General features: G+C 40.6%; 1 protein-coding gene across 4 annotated transcripts in view; it reads left to right on the top strand.

Annotated features, from left to right (window-relative positions):
- The window catches only part of TMEM63A (transmembrane protein 63A), a 30,097-nt gene extending 11,313 nt beyond the window's left edge, over positions 1–18,784 (top strand). For all 4 annotated transcript variants that reach the window (XM_083858632.1, XM_083858630.1, XM_083858629.1 and 1 more), the window contains exons 9-24: positions 89–197; positions 566–636; positions 1,303–1,383; positions 2,015–2,138; positions 2,492–2,625; positions 4,881–5,018; positions 6,202–6,355; positions 7,121–7,227; positions 8,818–8,904; positions 9,529–9,591; positions 10,462–10,624; positions 11,470–11,575; positions 12,504–12,671; positions 15,961–16,076; positions 17,020–17,082; positions 17,672–18,784. In XM_083858632.1, the coding sequence (XP_083714758.1) occupies positions 89–197; positions 566–636; positions 1,303–1,383; positions 2,015–2,138; positions 2,492–2,625; positions 4,881–5,018; positions 6,202–6,355; positions 7,121–7,227; positions 8,818–8,904; positions 9,529–9,591; positions 10,462–10,624; positions 11,470–11,575; positions 12,504–12,671; positions 15,961–16,076; positions 17,020–17,082; positions 17,672–17,842 (1,855 nt within the window). In that variant the 3' untranslated portion in view covers positions 17,843–18,784. The remainder of the gene's footprint in view (positions 1–88; positions 198–565; positions 637–1,302; positions 1,384–2,014; positions 2,139–2,491; positions 2,626–4,880; positions 5,019–6,201; positions 6,356–7,120; positions 7,228–8,817; positions 8,905–9,528; positions 9,592–10,461; positions 10,625–11,469; positions 11,576–12,503; positions 12,672–15,960; positions 16,077–17,019; positions 17,083–17,671) is intronic.
- Positions 18,785–23,790: the final 5,006 nt, after the last annotated feature.

The following is a 23,790-nucleotide window of genomic DNA, read 5'->3' as shown; positions in this document are numbered from 1 at the left end:
TGATCTGATTATCATTTTGATGGCTGCTTGTATCAGTTGGACAATTGGTTCTTCCTGTTTCTCATATTTCTAATATTTTGTCTGACAGCAATAATCTTCTTTGGCTGCACACAGTTTTTGCTGTTATTTACCTGATTCTGACTGTTATCTTCATGAGCCATCACATGAAGTACGTCACATATAAAGAAGAAAACATAGTAAGTGTCTGTATTGGAGTGAAATAAAGTGTATTTGCTAATGGATAACACTAAAAAAGCACCCCCTGCATGCTAGACTGTGACATAGATGTGAAGGGATTGAATGAAAGCAACACTCTACTGAGTGAATTGTGAAAATGGATGGAGAGAAGGGGTTTGGGGAGGGATTTGTGAAATTTTGCTGTAGCCTATTACCAGTGTAGAAGGTGCTGTCTTAAATAGATGAGCTCCCATCAAAATCAGAATTACCTACATTTTTTCCCACTTTACCACACAGCTAATTGTGCTGTGTCTTGGCCTTCTTTATAACCCTGTTTTCTCTTTTGTAATGTGCTTTGTCAAAATGTAACTTGCACTTTCTCTCCCAGGTTAAGTGCACGTTGTTCATAACTGGTCTTCCAAAAAATGCAAGTGAAGAGACAGTACAAAACCATTTCACGTAAGTTCCATACTTGAGTAATAACATTGGAGTCATGGAATGGTTTGGGCTGGAAGGGACCTTAAAGATCATCCAGGGCAGGGACACCTCCCACTAGACCAGGTTGCTCAGAGCCCCATCCAACATGACCCTGAACACTTCCAGGGATGAGGCATCCACAGCTTCTCTGGGCAACCTGAGCCTCACCACCTTCACACTAAAGAAATTCCTCCTGGTTTCTAACCTAAACCTATTCTCTTTCAGTTTGAAGTCTTCTCCCTTATCCTGTCACTACCTACCCTTATAAAAAGTTTCTTTCCATCTTTTATTAGGAGTAGGAGATGTAAAATTGTCCTGGTAGTTTTCCCTGCCCAAGCAGATAAGCTTTTTGAATTTTGCACAGGTTAAAATTCAGAAAAGACTGTATTTTAATGAAGTTAGTTAGCTGATCTTAAAATCAGAGTTCAAGAAAGTGTCTGTGTATCCACACTTTCCATTCATGCTCCCACACTGCATTTATTTGGAATAAAGCTGTGCATCTCATGTTAAAGTCACTTCCAACAACTGTCTGTGGAAGTCTCTGCTCTCTGATGCCTCACTCAGAAATTAAATGAGTGATGAGATGTCAGTTAGATACCAGTGCTGCTCTTTGAAACAGTTTCTTCATTGTCCTCCTGTTCCTTTCAGGGATGCCTACCCAACCTGCACTGTGCTGGAGGTACAGCTGTGTTACGACGTAGCCAAGCTTATTTACCTTTTCAAAAAAAGGTATTTGTCTTTGTAACCTACATGAGTTTAGCTTAATTTTATGAATGTTTTGCGAGTCCGTTATCAACATGCACCAACAGTACTAACCTGGTGCATCCTAAAGATGGGTTCTGCTCTTCAAGTTTTGGTCTGAACTTCAGTTAGATCCAGTTATGTTTTAAAGGGGTTTACAGAATTCAGCCCATCCCCTGTTGGTGTGATATATTGTGTGTTGCCTAAATTAAGTTTTGACTGACTGATTATTTATGGATGTATGTACTTGGTTATTTATAGACAGGCAGTTCAAAGTGAAAAACTGAACTGTTGAATTAATAACTCTGTTAACCCTGCTTCTTCGGCCAGAGGTGCTGATCACAGGAGAGACAAGTATTATCTTCTGGGCTCTCAAGAATAACATTGGGTTGTTCTTTTTCCTGGAACACCATACAAGTGTAGACTTTATAATGATATTACAGATTTGGAAATAAATTATATAAGTAACCAAAATAAACTTCATGTAAATATCTTTGGTGACTGGTTAATGTGCCATCAGTCCTTGGCATAATTTTTTCCTCTCGGGGATTATAATCTTTTTAAGCTCGATGTTGATACTGTTTTCTTGCAAAATGTTATGGATATATTTTCTGTGCAGAAAACAGGCAGAGAAAAGCCTGATTTACTATGAACACCTGCATCAGAAGTATGGCAAGAGGGTCCAAATCAACCCTAAGCCATGTGGTCAATTCTGCTGCTGCGAAATGAGAGGATGTGAAAGGGTAAGAGATTGTGTTCTTTTTTAGTTATTGCTAAGTGGGTTATTAGAGGAGTAAAAAATAGTTTTTGTGTCATGTTTCATTGACCTTCAGAAAATTCTTCATTCATTGCCCATAGCTCATCTGCCATATTCTTGTACTGCATAGAAAAGGAATTCCCTGAAACTTTTGAAATGTAATCTTAGTGCACAAACTGAAGTACAAGAAAATCTTCCTGTTTGTCTTTGCCTTGTGACATGATTTGTAATTTGTGGGAGTGGCATGAGGAAGGGTGACTATGGTTTGTGTAAGCTGTGTGTTAATGAGGATATTTGCCATCTGGTACTTGCATGTAACAGCCATCAATTTCCCCACAGGAGGATGCTGTAGATTATTATACCAAAGCTAGAAATGAACTTGAGGAAGAATATTCAAAAGAGGAACAAGCTGTTCATAATAACCCACTGGGAATGGCTTTTGTAACATTTCAAGAGAAATCCATGGCAACCTAGTAAGTTTTGTCTGTTGTCTTGTTTGTTCTCTTTTTACTAAAATAGTACAACTGATCTCTTGTTTGTGTCCCTTGTTTGCTTATGTTGGTTCTCCCTTTCTTCTTTTTTCACCATTCTGTGGATTTGCTCTGCTTTGCTTTCTGGTAAGTTTTTCCATAAAAGTGTTTTAGCCTCTATGCTTTGAATGAAGAAATTATCTAAGGGACTAAAAGGCTTGGGACATTTAATGGGATAAAGAGCCTTTATCTTCTGTGTGGGATGCAGTCCATCAGTGTAGATTAGTAGGAGGCCAGACTAATTGGTTCTTGAATATGAGTTACTGACATCTCCATTTCCTACTGTGCAAATGGTCCAATTACCAAACTGTCAGAGTGGGTACAAATTACAATGCCAGTAAAGTCATCTCAGCAGTGTAGGGTCAGTGAAGGGAGCTGGCCACAGGTGATAGATACACATATTCTGTATATCTCTTACCTGTTATTATAGATATATGTGTAGACCTAATAGCAGAAGTTGTTCTGTGCTTTTATTCAGTCATTTGCAGAGAAAAATGTGTGTAGCCTCTCAAGTTCTGTTGACACTTGGTGAGCATTTTTGCTAACACAAAGTGGGTAAAGGGAAGCAGAATAATATTTGTATTAAAATGTAACACATCATGCTTTTTTTTTATTCTTAGCTTCTGTGGTTTAAATTGTCTACATTCTTTTGGCCTTTAAGTCATGTTAGAGAGACAGTTTTTCAGGCCGTTTTTCAAGTCCAGGATATAGAATTTCTTGCAAGAATTTGGTATATTGGAGGAGGTTTTGCTTGTTACTCTTCCACTGAGTAGCAATTGTGTGATAAAATCTGCCTCCTCTCCTAAACTTGTAGTGAATTAACATTTTGAGATGCTAAAATGAAAGAAGAAATAAGCACTGAAGTTCCTTCTCTAGCTATTGATGTGTTATGTACAATTTTGATGGTGTAGTCCCTCCCTGAGCAAGCATTCTGAGATGCACTGCAGGCATCTCTGAGTTGAATCATCAAGACCTGAAAAGATTTTATTTTGTTTAGCTTGGAATTAATATGGTGGACTCCATTCCCTGGGAAATTAGATTTAATTATGTGTGAGGCTGAGGCTCCCATCAAATTAGAAAGTTGCTTGGTGCCCTTAGGGTGCTCTGCTCTGCAGAGCCCTGAAATAGGATGCCAGAAGTGAGGTTTTGGGGCCTCAGGTGGTTGTAGAAGCTTTTTAATGATGGCTAAAAGTTGCTCTGTATGTATTTTTAAAAATAAACTATCAAAGAATAATCAACTGTCTTAAATACTTGCTGCTGCAAGATGCTGGCAATCTGACATCACTGCTTGAATTCTGGTAAGGAAAAGATCTCTGGGGTTGAGGGTTATTTTTGCTAGTTTGGTGTTCGTGTGTTTGTGTGGTTCTCTGTCTTCTTTATGTTAAGACCACAACTGAGAAACAAGCATGTTCACAGATTTTAGAATCTCCCCATTTAAATATCATATATATTGTTTCTATTGTTGCTACTGTAATAAAATAGTCTCTGAATGTGTGCCTCGCCCTTCTACTGCTGTCCTTTGAGAGATCTTTGAAAGCATTTATTCTGGGCATGTTTGAATTTTCTTTAAATATTTTGAGTGTCAGTCAACTCCTAATATTGGAAGATAGAATTAAGCACTGCGATTATTTTAGGAGTAGGTGAAAGAGGCTAATATTTTGAATTGTGAGAATACCAGCATGCTAAAAATTCTTCTGAGAATTGGTACTCAAGGCAAAATTGGCTGGCTTTGATACTAGTGTAAAGGATTAGTCTGCAGTCTCATTTCATTAGTCTACTTTGATTTGAAAACAGCTGTATTATGTAAAGATGTGTTTAGGAAACTTTTTTTTTTTTTCAATGCTCTCAGGCTTTGATTTTTATTTTTTTTTTTTTTTTTTTAATATGACTCATTGCTGTTGTTCATGTTGGTAGAAGCAGTAAACAGCTTAAACCAAGACTGGTTTTTATTTCCATCAAAACAGATCTCAGGCCTGTGGTAGCAACTGTTTATATAATGGTCATTATTGCATAATATATTACATTGTTGTTTAAACTCTATCTTGATCACAGGTTATTAAAATTAAAAAAAAAAAAAAAAAAAAAAAAAAAAAAAAACCACAACACATCTTTATCACTATTCCCAGACTTTCTCATTACATATTTAGCATTTTCAGGTGTAAAAAAAATTGGAAAAACCTTTCTCTTCTTCCTTACAGCATCCTTAAGGACTTCAATGCCTGCAAATGTCAGAGCATTAAGTGTAAAGGAGAACCCCAGCCATCACCCTACAGCAGGGAGCTGTGTATATCCAACTGGAAGGTTACATATGCTCCTTATCCTGAGAATATTTGTTGGTAAGATTCCCGTCTTACATCCATTTGTTCATGATTATGTAGGTTTAGAATGGGCACAGGACAGATAGGGATGAGTGTGTTATTCTTTAACCCTAAACTCAAACTTTGTGTAGTGTTGGAATGTGACTGATCTCCCTCTTTATTTTCATTACTGGTCTTCTTCACTGACCTTGGGGTAATGGACTAGAGTTTTTCCACCCCAAATTAAAAAAAAAAAACAAACAAACAAAAAAAAAAAAAAACACCAAAAAACCAAACAAACAAACAAAAAAAAAAAAAAAAAAAAAAAAAAAAACCACACCAAAAAAAAAACCAAAACAAGCCCTAATCTTGTTTATGTCTGCCCCTCAGTGTTTCCAGTTTTTGAGGCTAGTGCATATCTACTTTTGAGATCTGAGGGAAACATCTTGGTGTTAGTGCTGAGTATGCTCAAAGCATGTATATTTTTGAGTTGCCATGTGATGAGCGTAGCCTGATCCACTCTCTAAACTCTGGTCTGTCTTCTTCCTGTTCTTTTTCTTTTCTCCCCACCCCACCTTGAAGAAGAGGGGCCACAGGGATATGCCAAGTTCACAGAAAGACTTGTCATAATTAGGGATGTCACTGAGCCTCTGTGTCCCTGTTTTGTTTGCTCTGAATATTTGCCTTTGCCTGGTGTTCAAATCATTCCAGTCCTTTTGGCAACCATCTCAAATAATGTTTAAGAACTTCACTTGCTTAAAATCTAGAGTTGCTGTTTTAATATGGCAGGAAGGGATGCAGTGTTTGCAAATTTGTAACTTTATTTCAAATCACAATTTTTTCTGCCTCTTTCCTTGCAGAAATTCTCTGTATCTTCTATCTCTCTCTTCTTCTCCCATTTCTGTTTAGTACTTTTGTATTATTGAACAATGGAAGTGTTTCATCTCAAACTTTAACTACATTAGATATTGCTTTGTGTATTGAAAGAACAAATATGTTCTTCTGCAAGCACAATTTATGGTATCATTCAAGAGAGGTTGCACAGTTCTCTTTATTTCTAATAGCAACTGGAACTTGTGTAGTGCTTTGTTATATAACTGAAAGCTCAGTTTAGAAAACGCAGGGCCACCTGTTACTTGACAGATAGTATATATATCTTTTTTTAACAGCAAATGCTTGCTCCTTGTTTTAATGACTTTTTTATTTTTACTTCTTTCTCCAGGAAAAATCTTTCAGTGCATGGATTGAAATGGTGGTTTAGATGGGCTTGCATTAATTTGCTTCTTTTTATTGTGCTGTTTTTTCTTACTACTCCTTCCATAATCATCTCAACCATGGACAAGTTCAATGTCACTAAACCTATTCACTACCTTAATGTGAGTATTGCCATATGTTTGGATATAGCTGTTTTGAATCAGACCAAAATTTTGGTAAATTGATAGGGTTTCATTGTCTTACCTTCAATTGAAAATCCTACCTCACACCTTCAGTTGAAATTCTCAGGACTGTTTTATGTAGCTGCTGATTAAAACCATAAGTCCAGAATCAGGTCTTTAGCCCTCTTTTGTTCCTGGATAATAGTCTGAAATAATTTTTATCTGAGGCTTTATATTATTATAACATATTTATGTATTTGTGGTAAAAATCTGTAATTCAAACTTAAATAATTCTGAATTTTGTAATCAAAAAATCTTTGCAAAAAAATGAAATTTCATGTCCAACTTGCATTTTGAGTTTTATGATAAGAAGAGGGAAAATTCAGGTTTTAAATTCTGAGGTAAAATGTTGGTTTTTATTTTGTTCATAGGGTTCAAAGCAAGATGGCATATATATTTGATCCTAGTTTGACTGCAGCTAAAGCAACCTGCAAGCTGTTCTTTTAAAATATTTCCCCAAGCTAGTGTAAACTACATAAAAACTACTTGTGAGGCTGCACTCTCACAGAATTTGATTCCCAATTCCCCTTCGGTTTTTTGTCTTGCATGCCAGTGCTGAGCACTCACTACTCAATTTAAGACTTTCTGAACATAATTTCTCCAGTTCATCCTGTTATAATTTACAAAAAGCAAAATATTAGCATCTTTTTGTTCCACCACAATGGCAATAAAGTGTTTTTAATACTTATTTTTTTCCCCCACTAGAATCCTGTCATCAGTCAGTTTTTCCCAACACTCTTGCTCTGGTCCTTCTCAGCTTTGCTACCAACAATTGTCTATTACTCAACATTGCTGGAGTCCCACTGGACAAAGTAAGCAACCTTTTCCTCTGTTTTTACCTTTTTACCTTATCAGCTGAACTACTAAAATAAATGAAAGTGCTGATCTTTGACAGAGCTCTTGAATCTGCAGGCACCTCATAGCAGGGAATTTCCTGTTCTTGTCTCTTTCTAGTGTTATAACCACACTTCAGGATTTGGGTAATTTGTAACCCACACAGCAGTTGTAATATGACCACGTGATTTGCTTATGCTTTCCCCTGCTCCCCACCTCACTCCTCTTTGTGTTTAATCAGAAAAAAAATTGTATGAGCAGGCTCAGGAGGTGTAGCTTCAACAGGAGCATGGGAAGTCCCTCTAATCCCATAATTCTTTTTCTCTGGGAAGATAGACCATGTGGTTTAGATCCCCTCCAGGCTGTCAACTTATAAAAAGGGCATCCATCTTTTTGTTGTTTGGCATGACAAAATGGTCTGGATGTAACTCCTGGCGTGCAGCTCAGATCCGTTGCATATCAGTGGTGATCTGAGAAGACTTATGGGGCCAGATGTGTTGATGCAAGGTTTGCACATTGAACTGGTGCACCCCAGAGATGTCAAGCCCACTAATGTGCTGACCTGAAGAACTCAGCACTGCGTGGTTTGGAGTACTAGATTTGTACCAGATTACCTTATTTACCTACACACAGATAAAAGCACTCAATCCCATCTTCACTCAACTTCACTCAGTCTTAATCCATAAAGCTGATAGTCATTGTTTGTTTGTTTGCTTTTACATTCTAAGGTAAATTCGGTGGTTTTCCTTTTGAATTTTTGTACAATTCCTTTCTAAGACACCATGTCCAGAGTCTACTCTTTATTTGTCACAGTTGTGTGCCTTTCATCAACTTTGTTTTGGTAGCTGTGCTACACACGTGAACTTTGAGCCCTTCTCAATCAGTTAAAATAATTTTCTGAAGTCACTGGAGATCACAGGTCTGATTTCAAGCCTCGATGTAGTTACACTGGTAGGTCTTACAGTGCCCAAGTGTTCTTGTAATAAAACCCTTCTGCTTTTAAAGCCCTATCAGATACCACCTCTAAAAGTCTGAAGTGTGCACAGTGCTGCACTTTTCTGGCAACAGGGTGTCACTGGATCCGTGTTCCTGCTACTGTAGTAGGGGTATAGCATTAGTAGTGCCATGTTATTCCTTCCCCAAGACTTGACACTTGGGAGGGAGGTTGTCTAAGTGTCTGGTTTCTTGCCAGTTATGCCCTTTTCTGAACTGCTTAATCCCTCCTGGCATGACACTTGAAGAGCTGTTTGTTTACAAGCTGTTGCAAGATTGAATGTCTTTGGGTGAGAGACCAGCTGTGCTGGTTGCACATCCCCGTGTGTGTGGTGCAGACCTGTAGTGATGCTCATCCAGTCTGGATTAACATTCAGCCATATTTTTGTTGCCCAAGAAGATACTGAAAGTCTGCTTGGTCCATATTGGTGAATATCTCAAAAATGTTTGGTAACAATGTGATGTGGTAGAGGAAGCTGGAAGATTGACAGGTATTGGCATAGTCCAGGAAAGAACCTTCATATGCAGCAGCCTTTTGTATGAGTTTCTCACTCAGTGCCTTTTTGTATTGATAGATCTGCAGAGAACAGAATAATGATGCATAAAGTCTACATATTTTTGATCTTCATGGTATTGATTCTGCCTTCCCTTGGTCTGACCAGGTAAAGAATCATAGTTTAATGACATAATGGCTGAGCACTTTTATAATGAGACATCTTGTGTTTTCTAGTTGTGAGGTATAGTCAATGTACCCCCACTCCCTCCGGTGTGTGTGGTTATGTTATCATTATACATTAGATTTCAATGTTCATCTTACATCTGGGATCCTCAAAGCCCTTAAAACTTTCCAAAGCCTGGCTTTTCTTTTAACAAGGAAATTCAAGACCTTTTAAGATCAATGGCTAATTAAAAGTTACCCATACCCACCATTATAGCTGAGAACCAAGTTTCCTGACTGTGTCTTATACTTCAGTTGGAGTTGTCCTTTTTTTTCCACCTTTACAGTTTTTGACTGTTTCCCTGGGTGACATGTATTTGTCCTATCTGTATAATAATTGCTAAAAATTAATCATTAAAAGTTTAATATGAAGTAGATATTTTAGTCTGTTTGGTTTTGTATATTTTTTCTTATTTCTAGCTATCAGTAACTGTGATGAAGCTAGTGTTCAGATTATGTGATTAAATTCTCTCTATCCACTATCTCGATTTAAGCTACTTTAAAAAAAGCAATTTTAGACAGTACTAAGGTGTAGGAGACTGAATTACATTCACCATCTTTCTTTCAGCCTTGATTTCTTTTTCCGCTGGCTGTTTGACAGAGAATCATCTGATTCTGCAGTTAGGCTGGAGTAAGTATTAGCTAAATAATATTCTCTCTTTGCTATTCCTTTGTAAAAGAATATTTAGGAGTTTTTGTTTTGTTTTGTTTTTTTTAACTGTCTTTGGTTATAGTTTATTAAAATTTCCTCAGGGTTGCTACTCTGGGATGATGTTGAGCTTCTAAATAAGGGGAGGAGACAATAACGTTGTTGGACATTAGAAAGAACTTCTTCACAGAAACAATGATAAGATATTAAAATTGGATGAGGATTGTTGCATATCATGAACAGGGGATCTTTGCAAGGATTACAGTGAGACCAAAGAGCTGCAGCAGTTCTCTTTCTGTGATCCAGTGAATCTTGATTTTAAGAAAAATGTACGTTTTTACACACATTACATTGCAAATTTGCAGATATTGGTTATTTTAAGCTCTTGTGCCTGTGCCTGGAAGGAAAAAACAGAATGCAATTATTAGGACATAGATTTCCAAACACTGTTTCAAAATCAGCAACAGGAAGACAATTAGGAGTTACTAAGTTAGGAGGGATGATTAGGCTATTGCAGTCTTATCTCATCTTGTGTCAGGTTGCTGTTGCAGACATCAGACGGTGCTCTTGTCTGCTGTCAGGCACCTATCAGGCTGCTGCATCTTTTTGTGAACAGTTTATTCCTCATCTGAACTGCAGCTCAGCCAGGCTCTTACATACTCCCCTGGCTGCATTTGTAGCTGTGCAATATTCTTTTACAGCAAGGCTATCAGAAGTTCTTCTGGCAACTTCCCAACGTATATAGTGCTTATTCTTACTGTAAGGGATTTCCGAAGGTGGTAGGGATACATTGTATACCTCCAATGTTTGCTTGCCTTCCTCCCAGTCAGTGTGTGGTGTCTTTCCTGGCAGATGTGTGTTCCTGCCTGACCAGGGAGCCTTCTTTGTGAACTATGTGATTGCCTCAGCCTTTGTGGGCAATGGGATGGAGCTGCTGCGCCTGCCAGGCCTCATCCTGTACACCATACGCATGATCATGGCCAAGTCCACGGCAGAGAGGAAAAACATCAAACAGGTACGGGAGCTCCTCCTTAGCAGGAGGCATTTCCGTGACTGATCCTTGTCAGAAACAGTGGGAGCACCTGTCCTTCATACCATTAACTATCATCTCCTGACTTTCTTTTTTTTTTTTTGTAGCTTTTGTTTCGCTTGTCCAGGACAGGTTCATATTCCCTTCATTCACAGCACAGATAACAGGGAGGGATTTATTCCAGTCAGAGATGATCAAAAATCAAAACCCAAGCTCTGAGCTTCAGGTATCAATCTCTTCATAGCTCTAAGTCAGAGTTTTAAGATTTGGATTTTATAGAATAGTTCTGATTTTATCTTATAGTCTGAACTTCAGGGGATTTTTTTTATTCAAATCTGTCTAGAGTTAGTTTCTTCTGTCAGCTGTCAGGTGTGTACAACTTGCTTTAAACTGAACATAGACCTATATGCCTATATTCCATTTTAAGAGGTGGATTTTCACTTCCAGGTGAAGTTTCATCCTATAGCTTGAAATTCCAGGTGTTACAATGGGAACTTAAGCTGTGGTATACAGCTACCACAGTTAGGTGAAGTATCAGTCTGGCACAATTATTTTCTGCCTTGTGATTTTAAGGAGCTGCTTCTTGTAGATGCAGATTCTCTGAGAAATTACTTTAAGGCTAGGAAAGAAACAGCACCTTTTCTGTATGCCCAGGTAATAAAAACACAAAATACTTCATCTCATTACATCATTTCTGCCTCTTAGGGAAACTGATCTCTCAGGGAGAGTGAATAAGAGAAGGTGAATTGTTGCTTCAGTGAATCTATTCTTAACTCCTGACACATTGATGGATGACTTGAGAGTTTTGGGTGTTTTGTTTTTGTTCCTAGCAACAGGCATTTGAATATGAATTTGGAGCAATGTATGCCTGGATGCTGTGTGTGTTCACTGTCATCATGGCCTATAGCATCACGTGTCCCATCATTGTCCCTTTTGGTAAGTTTTCCAGTGAGCACTGTGGGAGTCAGATGGGGCATGTGGGAAGTTTGGAGGGCCCAGCTCTGCATTCTTATTCCCATTCAAATGTTGATAACCCTTAGGACTTGGATCCAAGTTTCCTTCCCTTTTTGTAGAAGAACAGTGAAAAAGATGATGAATTACTTAGCTCTTGTACTGCCTTTAGAGGTTGAAAGTACATTTAATGTCTATTAGGTATTTATTTTATGTCTCAGATTTGAGAGTGCTGGCTTTGGTGGTGAGGGGTTTAGATCAGACATAAGTAGTACTAAATAATTTTTATATAGTTGGTATTTTCATTTTCTAATCCAAAATTTTACAGCGCTAAAAACAAGATAATTATCTAAATTAGATATTGTTCAGAACTTGTTCAATCAACAACCTTATTATTGGGAGAATGTGGTCGATTCTTATGTAACAATGTAATTGATATTTACTTACATTCCATTTTCTGTGCAGTTGTAAATATCTGAATGTGCCACTGCATCCCAGAGCAGTTGCAATTCATAGCTGCCACAGCAGTTGCTGGCTGTTTGTTTGGATAAGGAATGGCTGACCTGAAATCCACTCATGAATCTGGTGAAGGCTGAGAGACAGATGTTAAACCACTGTCAGGCCTTCCTTACCAGCACAGTGGAAGGGGACTTGGGAAGTTGTCCCTACTGGCTTGACCTCATGTGCCAACACCTGGAAGGAGCTCTGGGCTCTCCTGGGAGCACAAGAGGCACCACAGAGAAGTGTATGGAAAGGGGAGGGCTGGAACAAGCTTAGGAGCAGGTGCAGTCCTGCAGCTGTACCTCCCTCGTGTCTGGGCGGTATCCACTCACTTGGTCAGTGCAGATCTCCTCACAGAGTTGCTTATCGAACCTCCAACAGCCTCTGCTTGGCTCTCCTGTTTCCCTGCCAGGTTTGATCTACATCCTCCTGAAGCACATGGTGGACCGTCACAACCTGTACTACGCCTATCTCCCTGCCAAGCTGGAGAAGAAGATGCACTTTGCAGCGGTCAATCAGGCCCTGGCAGCTCCCATCCTCTGCCTCTTCTGGCTCTATTTCTACTCTTTTGTGCGGCTGGGTGAGTGTTACCTGCTTCAACCTGGAAGCTGCTGCCAGGTCTCTTGCCACTTTCCCTGCATTAGATGTGAAGTTTCCTAAACTTTGTGGATTTTCTTTTTCCTTCCATAAAGGGAGAGTCATGGTGGTTGCCTGTGGCACTGAACTACACAAGATTTGCACAAGAGCCTTTGATGGAGATGGCTGATATATTAAACTGTTAGCATGGGGCTCCATGTTCCTTCATTTCAAAGGAGATCATGTATTCCTTAAATAAGTATGCCTGGAATTGGCCAGTTGGGCTGTGAAGTGACAAACAGTAAAAATAATTGCATAAAACAAAAATCTGTTCAGACTTAGCTCTTTATAGTAAGATGATTGTTGACTTCACTACCTGCAGTTGTGCAGCCTGGGCATAAGTTTAATTTGCCTGGATGAATTGGATTCTGCCTCAGTTGTACTGCCATCACTTAGGAAAAAAATGCTGAAACGTTGGCTAATGCTAGTCCTCATGTGTTCTAAATCATCCATCAAATTTTACATGGAAGACTGCAGTGAGATGGTGACTCCCCACATTGTAGTTTGAAACCTCATGGTTTGTGTGTAATTTATTTTTAAAGTAGTGACATTCTGTGTTTTTGCAAATACTTGGCATTGATAGTATTGGCTGTGCTGTACCAACAGCTTAGATGTCAAAAAAGGTGCAGCTTATGGGTTTTTATCCATGATACAGAAGGAAGAATTTGGCATGGAATGGGGATGTCAATGATGCTGGAAGGGTTGAGTTCCCCTTCTTTGGAAGGAAGCTCCTGATAGTCAATTCTGTTTTGCCCTCATGGCAAATGCACATGTTTTCGATGTGTTTTCTAGCATACCAGTACTCAGAAAGGTGTTGTTGGCAGGCTGCCATCCAGCTTTAGGGAGAGATAAAGCTATAGGGAAATCTTCCTGTAAATGCAAGAGGCACTTGGAACTATTGCTTCAGGCTGTCCTTGGATTTGAATAGGTATTCCTGCATTACTTTTGTTTGAGAGCTTGTTTTTTCCCTTGTTTTGGGAGCTGTTTTCACAACCAGGAAGACCAACAAATCTGGGTCTTCTAAATTAATAGGAAAACTTCTAGAGCATGCTTTAGAAAAATTAACTCCAAGTGCTTGGCATCTGATGCAACTCTTCAGTTGTTAGGAAGGAAATCCTGGTGAACTAAAAATTAAATCTTTAATATAATGTTTTCTAGTTCTGCATGGTAAACCCATCATTTGTCAGGGACCTTAATAATGGAAAACACAGACTGGATTACTGTGTTTGGCTTGGTCAGTGTAGAGGATCCTGTTTACAGGATGTTTTTCAGTAGTTCATCAGTGCACAGGGCAGTCTGAGAGGTAGGAATTTGATACTTTGATTTCATTGCCATTGATTTCGTTGCTGCTTCTTGTGCCAAAAAGAAGGAAGGAAGGAAGAGTAAGAGCGCTGCTTCTTTATCTGCAAAATAGATCAGTTTATGCTGTAAAACTTGATTGCTTGGTCATTGACTTGTGTAGTTGGCTTGATATGGGAATTTCAGTCTGGTTGCAGAGTCCAATGACAATAATCTGGTTTCTCACTCCTTATATATTAATGTAAAGCTGAAAAGACCTCTCTCCCAGTTCTCAGTCAGGATGAAAAGCCACCTGACTGCATACAGAAGGTGAGAGGCTGTACTCATCTTTTTCCTTCTCAGTGCCTGTATTCTTTCTCAACTCTTATTCCATCCATCCACCCATCCACCCACCCTACACCTGCAGCACTGGGCCTCTCACCACAGAGGAGGGGAAGTCCTATCAGTAGTTCAGCTCCCATCTCCTGGCACAGTCACTTGAGTCCCATGTTCTCCAGAGCTATTGGCAGGCAGGAGTTCTGAGGACACAGCACAGGAAAACTGATGTAGGGCACTTTTCCTTCCCTAATCTCTGTTGCTCTTTGACTTGTGGTTTGCACCATACATTGGCTTTGGGGTAGACACACCTCACCGTCTGGTAAATATTTGTGTAACTTGTGCTTATAAAAACAACCTCCTCTGAAGGACATTCCAGAATACCCCTAGGGAGGTTTTTTCACTTCCTTTTTTGGTTTGCATGGTGATGTTTTTGTACGGCTTTTCTGGACTTGTTTTTTGCATGTGTGTGGTGTTTTTCCCCTTGTGAACAGACCTGTGCAGGGCTTCTATAACCTGCTAAAGTGTAAAACTTGTCTATTCTGTGCCACTGCCTATGCTGGGGTTACCACAAAAATGTCTGAGGGTTGGTGTTGCCTCTTTTGTCTGAAGAAGCTTGGAAACAGCTAGGGTATGCAGTGATGTTTGCTTTTTCCTAATAGCCAATTCAAGTCATCCTTACTGCAAAATGAGATTAATTTCTTTAGAATATTTCCCTAGTGCATTTGGAAAATAAGAAGCCACTGTAATCTTTAATACTTTTTCCATACTAGGCAACCATGTCATTTGCTGTAGTTTATTGCATTCTCTCTGAACTGAAACCTACCTGTCAGCCTAGTTCATATTTACTGTTTCTTCTCTTGATCTATTTCCTTGGATTCTTCCCAGTTCTGTCCATATTTTATTGTAGACAAGGCTATCCAGCTGAAGGCTTAGTAGGATTGGATTATTTTGTATGGGTGCCAGACTTCTTTTTTTTTTTTCTTTTTCCTCTCTTCCCATGTTCTGTGGTACCATCTCACTACTGACTGCTTTCCAGCAGTTGTATGCTGCAGTGCTATTGTTATCTCTCATATCTACATTTTATTTTTCCTTCCAAATTTTACTTATTTGCTGCTTTCTCCATACAGTTTTGTCTTGTTGTTGGGTTTTTTTGTTGTTGTTTTGACCCTTTAAAGCAGGTGGAGTGGTTTTGTCTACCAAGACGATTTTGATTCTCCTCTCCCCTCACCTCCATGCCCTTGAGCTGATGGCAAACCATCCAATCTGGTGCCATCATCATAATTAATCAATGTAATTAATATTATGTTTCCCAGATCATTAATTAAAGTATTTAAGAAGCTGGTCCAGAATGGATGAATGAGGGAGGAGAAGAATCACTCTGAGTCTTGTCTGTAATTTAAGTATTAGCAACATTTCTTGGTCTCTAGGAAAAGTGGGAGAATTTAGTGTACAATAACATTCTCCTGTTTGTGGCTGGAAGTGAGCTGCCCATTCCTCTAAGGAAAAAAAATCCATGAGGTTTCTGAAAGTGAGAAGGATAAATAAAGGCTTCTTTTGGTTTTGTTGGGTTTTTCTGCTATGCATTTTTATATTGTATTCTCTGGATATTTTTCTAGGTTTTAAAGCACCTACAACCATGTTTACCTTGCTGGTTGTCAACATCACTATTGTTATTTGCTTGGCTTACACTTGTTTTGGCTGTTTCAAGTACCTGAGTCCACTGAATTATAGGGTAAGTGATGGATACCTGACCTTTCAGCACCTACCTGTGTACCAGCAATTCCTGCTGGGTTGTTCCTGCCTTCCTGCTAGCAGTGTCAGTTCACAAAGGTTCATGGTAAGATGGCTGAAGAGGGCCTGTAGCACAGGTAGGCTGCTTGGCAGAGTGGAAAATCTCTGTGTCTGCAGGAACTGAATTTGAGAGAAAAGAGCAGTATGGAAAAGATATCCTGGGCTGCATCCCCAGCAGTGTGGCCAGCAGGTTGAGGAGAGGATTGTGCTCCCTGCTCTGGAGAGACCCCACCTGCAGTGCTGCTTCCTGCTCTGGGGTCCCAGCACAGGAAGGACACGGACTGTTTGGAGCGAGTCCAGAGAAGACAACCAAGATGATCAGAGGATGGAGCAGCTCTGCTGTGAGGCCAGGCTGAGAGAACTGGGGTAGTTCAGCCTGGAGAAGAGAAGGCTCTGGGTTGACCTAATTGCAGCTTTCCAGTACCTGAAGGGAGCCTACAAAAAAAGATGGAGAGAGACTTTTTACAAGAGCATGTAGTGAGAGCACAAGGGGGAATGGCTTTAAACTGACAGTAGGGTTAGACTAGGTAATATTAAGAAATTCTTTGCTGTGAGGTTGCTGAGGCACTAGAACAGGTTGCCCAGAGAAGCTGTGGATGCCCCATCCCTGAAAGTGTTCACGGTCAAGGTGGGTGGAATTTGGAGGAACCTGGTCTAGTGGAAGGTGTCCCTGCCCATGGAAGGGGGTTGGAATGGGATGATCTGAGATCCCTTCCAAGGCAAACCTTTCTGTGATTCTGTGTAGAAGGATTGGTGGAGAGAGTGCCAGCACTGCACTGAGATCTGTCTGTGCAGGTTTTGGCTGCTCATGATCTGTGTGTATTGTTTTCACTAACCAGTTTGATGTTGTCTCTCTTTCTTCCCCCACCTATTGCTGGTTACAGATTGAAGACACACAAGGTGAAAGAGGAAAAGAAACAGATGTACCAACAGTCCCAACATCTTCTGTAAGAAGCTAAGAGTTACTAATATTCCCTTACATTTCCTAGAAAAACTTAATTTCTCACCCTGCTTACCAAAGAGCTTGTGTAGGACATATTAGTCTGAACGGACTGTGGGATTTCCCACGTGCGTGTGGGACCAGAGTTCTGCAGCTGGGCTCCTTGACTGCTCCCAGGTGGTGTTCCAGAAGTACCTTCTGCTGCTGTTTTAGGAGTAGCTGAGACACACTGCTTCCAGCAGCTCTGTGTGCTGTGGTCTGTGCCCTGCCCCAGACAGTGCCTCACATCTGGACAGCTGCCAAACGCAGTCAGTTGCCACTGCTTTGCTTCTGAAAGCTGTGACATGTAGCAGGTCTTGCTTGCCATGTCACTGAGAAGGATGTAGGACTGAGGTAGAAGGAAAGGCCTTCGTGCCACAGACAAGACGTGCAGGTGCACCAGGAAGCCTCCAGCAGGGTGCAGAAAGCCTGAGGTGTTAAGGTGAAGAATGGGAAAAGGATGAAAAGAAGAGTGACAAGGGGAAAAGGTCTCCTGGGTGAGTTATCCCAGCACTGTGCTTTGAGAGACCACTAAAAGCCTTCACTTGTGATTTCAGATGTACGTCCCTCAGGTTTTGCGTCCTCATCCCACCGAAAGGACGGTGCTGGCCCCCACGGAGCAGCAGTCCTATGGCACCATGGACAACACCTGCCCCCAGGCAGAAGGAATCAGGAGCTACGCCGCTGGAGCTGCAGTTGTGGAGCAGGCACCGGGAGCTTCACTCTGAGTGCCGAGCATGAACACAAGGTGGAGTACTTGGCCCGGGTTTCGCAGAACTAACTCCCTGCCACCTCCTACTAAGTATTCGGTGTTATTTATGTATTCCTGCCTGCAGAAAAGGTACAGAAATAATTCATTGTGTGGTCTGCAGCTGTGCTGGGAGATTAAAAAGCAGATGCCTTGGGACTGATTGTTTTCCAGGCTGTCTACACACGTTGTGAAACAAACAAGTTGAACGAAGAGATGCTGATCCTCAGGGACTTCACTTCTGCCAGCTCATCACTTGCCTTATGAAGATAACTTATGCTGCATGTAGATAACTGGTCACCAAAGCCAATGCAGCTATTAGAGCTGTCATTTATTTATTCAAAATAATTCTTCCCTTTTTAAAAGCCCCCAACATTTATTATTTATAAACCTCTTGGGATGTGTTAAATCCTGAGACAATGCCACTTTTGATGAAAATGCTGTTTGTGTGGGTGCTGAGAATGGTGTGTGGGAGTCTCTCCTCTTTTCACCCAAAGTAGTCAGCGTAGTTTTGATCATGTTACTTTTTTTTTTCCTTGAAAGAGATGAGGGAATTACTGTGCACTTGGGTACTAAAAGTACCAAAGCAAAAAGACTGGTGTAAAGAAGGGAGTGATTTATCTGATACTGTTTTTATATATTTTTGGAGGACATTTAGGTTGTTAGTTTCAGTTCACTATTTTTAAGGGCCTTCCACAACGAAAGTTCACCTGCCAACAGTAAAGGATGTAAACATTTTTTTAATCTCTTTTAGTCTTGGGTTAAAATGACGGATCTCTGGGTTTTCTCTGTAGTGCCAATTATACGAATTGTAAGATACTAAGTTTTTAAATTATGCAGTAGGTGCTAATCTATCCTGAAGTGCAATGTGTCAAAGTGTAACTAAAAATCACGGAGCAATAAAACACTGAGTTTAGAAAAAATTCAGACTGTCTTGATTTATTTATTCTTTTCTCTGTGTGTTGAAACATTCCTTTTGCTGGCTGCCTCACAGCATGGTCATGAACTCTTCATAAGAGCACTGCCACAAGCCTTAGAATGACAGTATGTCCCATGAGGAATTTGAATACTTTTGGATTTCTCTAGGGGACGAATCTTGGCAACCTATGGGTAGGAGAAGCTTTTTGCCCTCCGTTTCCTTGCTTGTTGTTAAACTGTTATTTCCTGAATTTGACCTTTTCTAGCATGTCTGTAAAGCAGCAACATCTTGAGAATGAAGGAGGCTTTGTGCCATAAATGTGTGCAGATGTTCAGTGTCTTGCAGGGCTGCCTCCAGCTTCCCAAGAAGAGCACTTGGACAACTGCTGAGCATGAGACCTGCCTGCTGCAAGAAGGACCCTGTGGAGCTCTGAGCCCTCTGATTATTAACTGAGCTGAGCTCAGCTCTGAGCCCAGCCTATTAAGTGAAGATGCACCTGCTGGTTCTCAAAAGGCAGGTGAGGAGCCTTGCCTAGTGAGAGGGGCGTGGATTTGTCAGACCATTTTATACTCTCACTTCAGTGGTGCGGTTTAGTCAGGGGTTTGTGTGTGTGTGCGCATTTTGATTTTTAGCAATCATGGCATTACAAGGTGGTGCATACCTTGTGCACACAGTGCCATTTCAGGTCGGTGTTCAAACCAAGAAGGAAAAAAACCCAACGGACTCCACATTTTTTACTCATCTGCAAGTCTCATACAGATGTGAGGTCACAAGGAGGAGGCAGCTTGTTGTATTAATTAGATCAGAAGCTTGTGATTGTTCTGACTCATTTCTAGCTGCACTACCCTCATCTCATCCAGGTGTCTGCAACAGCAGTGGATGCTTATGTGTGTGCTTATTGAAGAATCAAATAAATCATTCAGCTACCACACTGTTTACTGTGCTGGGGCTGTGGGGGTTTTATGCTCTGTTATATAACTCACTTTTTTGAACTGATGACTTATGACATTCACTATGAGGTTCTTTGTGTCATATTGAGGAGAAAAACTCCTTTAATGATTTGATTTCCTTCTTGTGCCTGGGAGGTTGCTGAATCTTGGTGGTGACACTCCTTGTGGCTGGCAGAAGTTCAACGCAGGCAGGGCCATCTCTCCTGTGAACTTGAATAAACCCACCTCCGAGGTAATGGAAAGTTACATCTTGCTAAAAAGTCATTGTTGGCATTTGAGAAACCAGTTCATGTGTCTGATGGGGAAATCACCTGCATATTTCACTTATTGTGTAGCAGCCATTCCTGTTTGCCACTGTGCTCTGTTTGCAGTTAAACTCATAAAAATGTCTGGTATTAGGACAGGCACCAGTTGGAGAAAAGGTTGGGGTCACCTATTAGGAAATTATCACAAGATCTGTGTACAGCAACACACAAATTATAGGCTGGTTTAGGATCTTTGCTGTGTTATGCTTGCTTCACTATTATCTTTTGGGTCCCTCTCTGAGAGCTGGAAGTAATTAGGAAACTGCCCTGGCTCTACTTCATTCCTTCATGCTGGTGGATATCTGCAAGGGGATATAATTAGATCAGCAGGAGAAACTCCTTGCGTTCCTGACTGAGCCTCAGAGAAAAGCTGAGGGATGGAAGCCTCAACAAATGTGGATATTATATTGGCTGCACTGTATTTGAAATTCATATTTAAAGCCATGGCACATTCTTTACTGTTCTTTTTATAAACCTTTTGGCAGGCAGCCTAAGCAAATGGCCCAGCTGGAGTTGCTGATTGTGGCTCCCAGGAGCCATATTTGTTGGGATCCAGCGCCTGCTGCTTGCCTTGCATTGCTCAGTTGGAGCAGCGCCTCCCCCACCCTGCTCCTTGCTAAGCCCTTCCCGACATCCCAGCAGGCACCTCCAGCAGCGCTCCCGGGTGCAGGAATCCCGGGCAGGCTGACACTCTCCCTCCACAGGAGGAGGCCCCAGAGCGAGGTCTGTGATGGGATTCTCTGTGACACAGCTGGGGGGGACAGCCTCTGACACTTGGAAGAATGGAGCTCATTTGATACTGTACAACAGGGTACACTTCTGCAAAGACTTCAGGGAAGATGAATTTCTTCCAGAGTGAGGAGAATGCTGCATGGTTTGCTAAGGCTCAGAAGCCTTGGCTTGCTTGAATACACGGAGGTCTGTGCCAGGATTCTGTGTGCCAGGCCCATCTGGCTCACCTCCAGCCCTCTTACAACACATCCTCAACACCCAAATTATTGCAATTTCTCATTTGCATGAGGTGCACACGTTCATGCTTTGTTTTCTTCTGAGCTTTTCCCATATCCTGAGCCAAAAGCAGATCTTTGTTCTGGCTAAGTTTCCAAGTGCTCCAGTGTAGCAGTAGACCATGTTCTTTCTGGCTCTTTACAGAGGTCCAGTTCCCAGCTCTGCTTGCCCACACATGCTGGCAGCACAGCTGAAGCTTTCTTGTGTCTGTTCTACAGATAATCTGGTTATGGTGTTTGGAAGCCTTTCACTTTTGGAAGCCTTCCTTTCAAGAAGGTGGGCTTGTCCCAGAAGCAACAGACCAGTTTTCACCTGGCTTTTAGCAAAAGTGAAGTGAGAGGCAGAAGATCTGGGGAGAAGGGAGTTTTATCCCAAGTCAATTGACTACAAAGAAAAGACACTCCTTATTGTCTCAAAACTGCAACAATTAAGGAAATGCACACTTTTAACTCCAAATGATGGCCAGGGTCATGTGTCTTATCTGAAAGTGGTCTTGTAAATTCCTTCTCTGTCTTATCTAGACAAGACTTCTTGAAGGATTCAGCTTGTCACCTGTCTGTAGCAGCTGCAAATGCCTGTTTCAGATATTTCAGAAGTATAGAAGGTGTTTTTTTCTTTCTGACGACAGCTGTCTGAAGGTTAAAAACAGAAAGGAAACAACTAAAAGTGGAGAGACTGAAGATTGGATCATTATAATGGAACATTCTTCCCTATAATTTTTTGGTCCTTGGGTGAAGTCCTGGCATTTGCTCTGTATCCCACATCCTGTTGGTTAGACTGGAGCACCTCAGCTGCAGCCAATAAAACTTCAAGTGGAAGTGGGTGGGACTGTAAATAGCCAAGAAAGAGAGAGAGAGAAATTTTTGTATCTGCTCCCAGGCTCAGTGGTTAACTGAGTGCTGGTTAATAATTAATGAAAGCACTCTTCTCAAAAGTGATGTTAAAGATAGAGTTCTAGAATCCAATGTATGGTATGTCATAAGATGCTCCTAAATAAAACAGGAGCTAGATTTTGTTGCTGTCTCATCATTACTGCTGTGTAGTTGTGAACCTCCCATTTTTATGCAGCAGCACAAAAGGGTGAAAGTTTGTGATAGAAGTTAGGGGCTGGTTTTGAAAGGTATCTATCTCTTGTGCTTCTTAGATGTTCATTGAAATTTAAAAACAAGTTGCAGTACCGGAGGAAGACTGAGAAGTGAGGAAATGTAAGAGAGATGTCTTTTTGTACACAGCTGGCCTTCCTTCTGTATGAAAATCTTTCATGCATTTGGTGCTGGTTTATGCTGGAATTTTCAGACTGATTGGCTTTTTTATAGCCTGCTCTCCTGAAATGTAAAGCACTGAGTTGCTTCTTTCAAGTAAAGATGTTCCATGTCAAAACTTATTTGGAATTCTAAATAGGTATTTTTCCCTAAGGCAAATTATCAGTATTTTTCCCCTCCATCTACAGACACAGAGAAATAAAACCAGCAGCTATCTCTACAGATGGAAATGGAAAAACTAAGTGATTTAAAGAATTGCTAAGTACCATAATTGGGTTGTAGGCATTGAAATTATTTATGATAGGATTCTAGATTTATAGAATGAAGTAGGGTTTTCTTGTTCTTTTATATTTTAAATCTGTAACTTCAAAAATGTTCCTAAAATAGGAAGAATTTATTCCCTTTTGAGATGAGGAATCAAAATCTGCTGAGAAGAAAAGGCCAAAACTTGATAAATAAATCAATTGGGCACCTTTAAGAGGAATCATTTAAGTTATTTTTCTTCAAAAAGAAAAAGAGTGGAGAAATTAGGAGAATGACATCATCTGTGTTCTGCAGTAGGTTCTTCTGCTCAGTTTATGTGAGATTTTGTTTAAACCTTCTTTGCGACTGGTTTCCCTGAAAGATTAAGAATTGCCTTCTGATCACTGCAAAAAGCTTTATGAGCCACGGAAGACTTGGGGTGATAAAAAACTTCCACTGGGACAAAAATGCAGGGGTGGACCTTAGCTCCCTGAAGCCTGTACAAGGATTCCTAGAACTCATGAGGTACAAATGTGTTTGCACACAAAACCACCCAACAATGCAGTCTTGGATGAAAAAGTGCTTAGGAACTGTTCCTGACTGGGTGCTTCACTGGAGTTTGTCCCTTTGTGTTTCTGCTCACCTCTTCCCTGTGCTGCACTCCCTCTGGTTACCTGCAGTGGTTTGAGCTACTGCTGCAAAGGATTATCTTTCATTTAAGAAGGTGATGAAACTCATCATTAAAATCTCTTTTATCATTCTTCATATCCTCAAACCCACAGGCATTCAGTTATTAAACAGGGGGAGGGCATAATCATCCTCAGCATCTTTAGATCCAGTCAGGAAGGTATTTGGAAGCCTGAGGTTTGGACTACACCTATCCAGGGGAAGGAGCTGCCACTCAGCAGGGACCTGTTTATAAATATCTGCTCCCCAGAAGACAACTGACAATTGTAATGGGGCTAATTCTTCTAGCAGCACTGGCATCACACCAGCAGGGCTGTCTGGCGCTGCACTGGGTATTTCTTCCATGAAAGAAAACTAATCTTGAGCAAGACAGTTTTAGTGTGACTGATGTTCCTTGAAGTGCTATTACAGCAAGTAAAACAAGCAGCATCGTTTCTCAGTGTTTTAAAATAAGCTACACTGAAAGCAATATGGATTTATTCCTTGCCTCTTTCCACAGCACCCAGGAGGAGCTTTCTACTCCTCTTTCAGACAAAAATGTATCTTCATGTAGT

The sequence above is a fragment of the Zosterops lateralis genome, assembly GCF_965231275.1.
Source record: "Zosterops lateralis genome assembly, chromosome: 3".
Classification (NCBI taxonomy): Eukaryota; Metazoa; Chordata; class Aves; order Passeriformes; family Zosteropidae; genus Zosterops; species Zosterops lateralis.
Note: the sequence above shows the minus strand (reverse complement) of the source record. Positions and strands in the feature narration are given on the sequence as shown.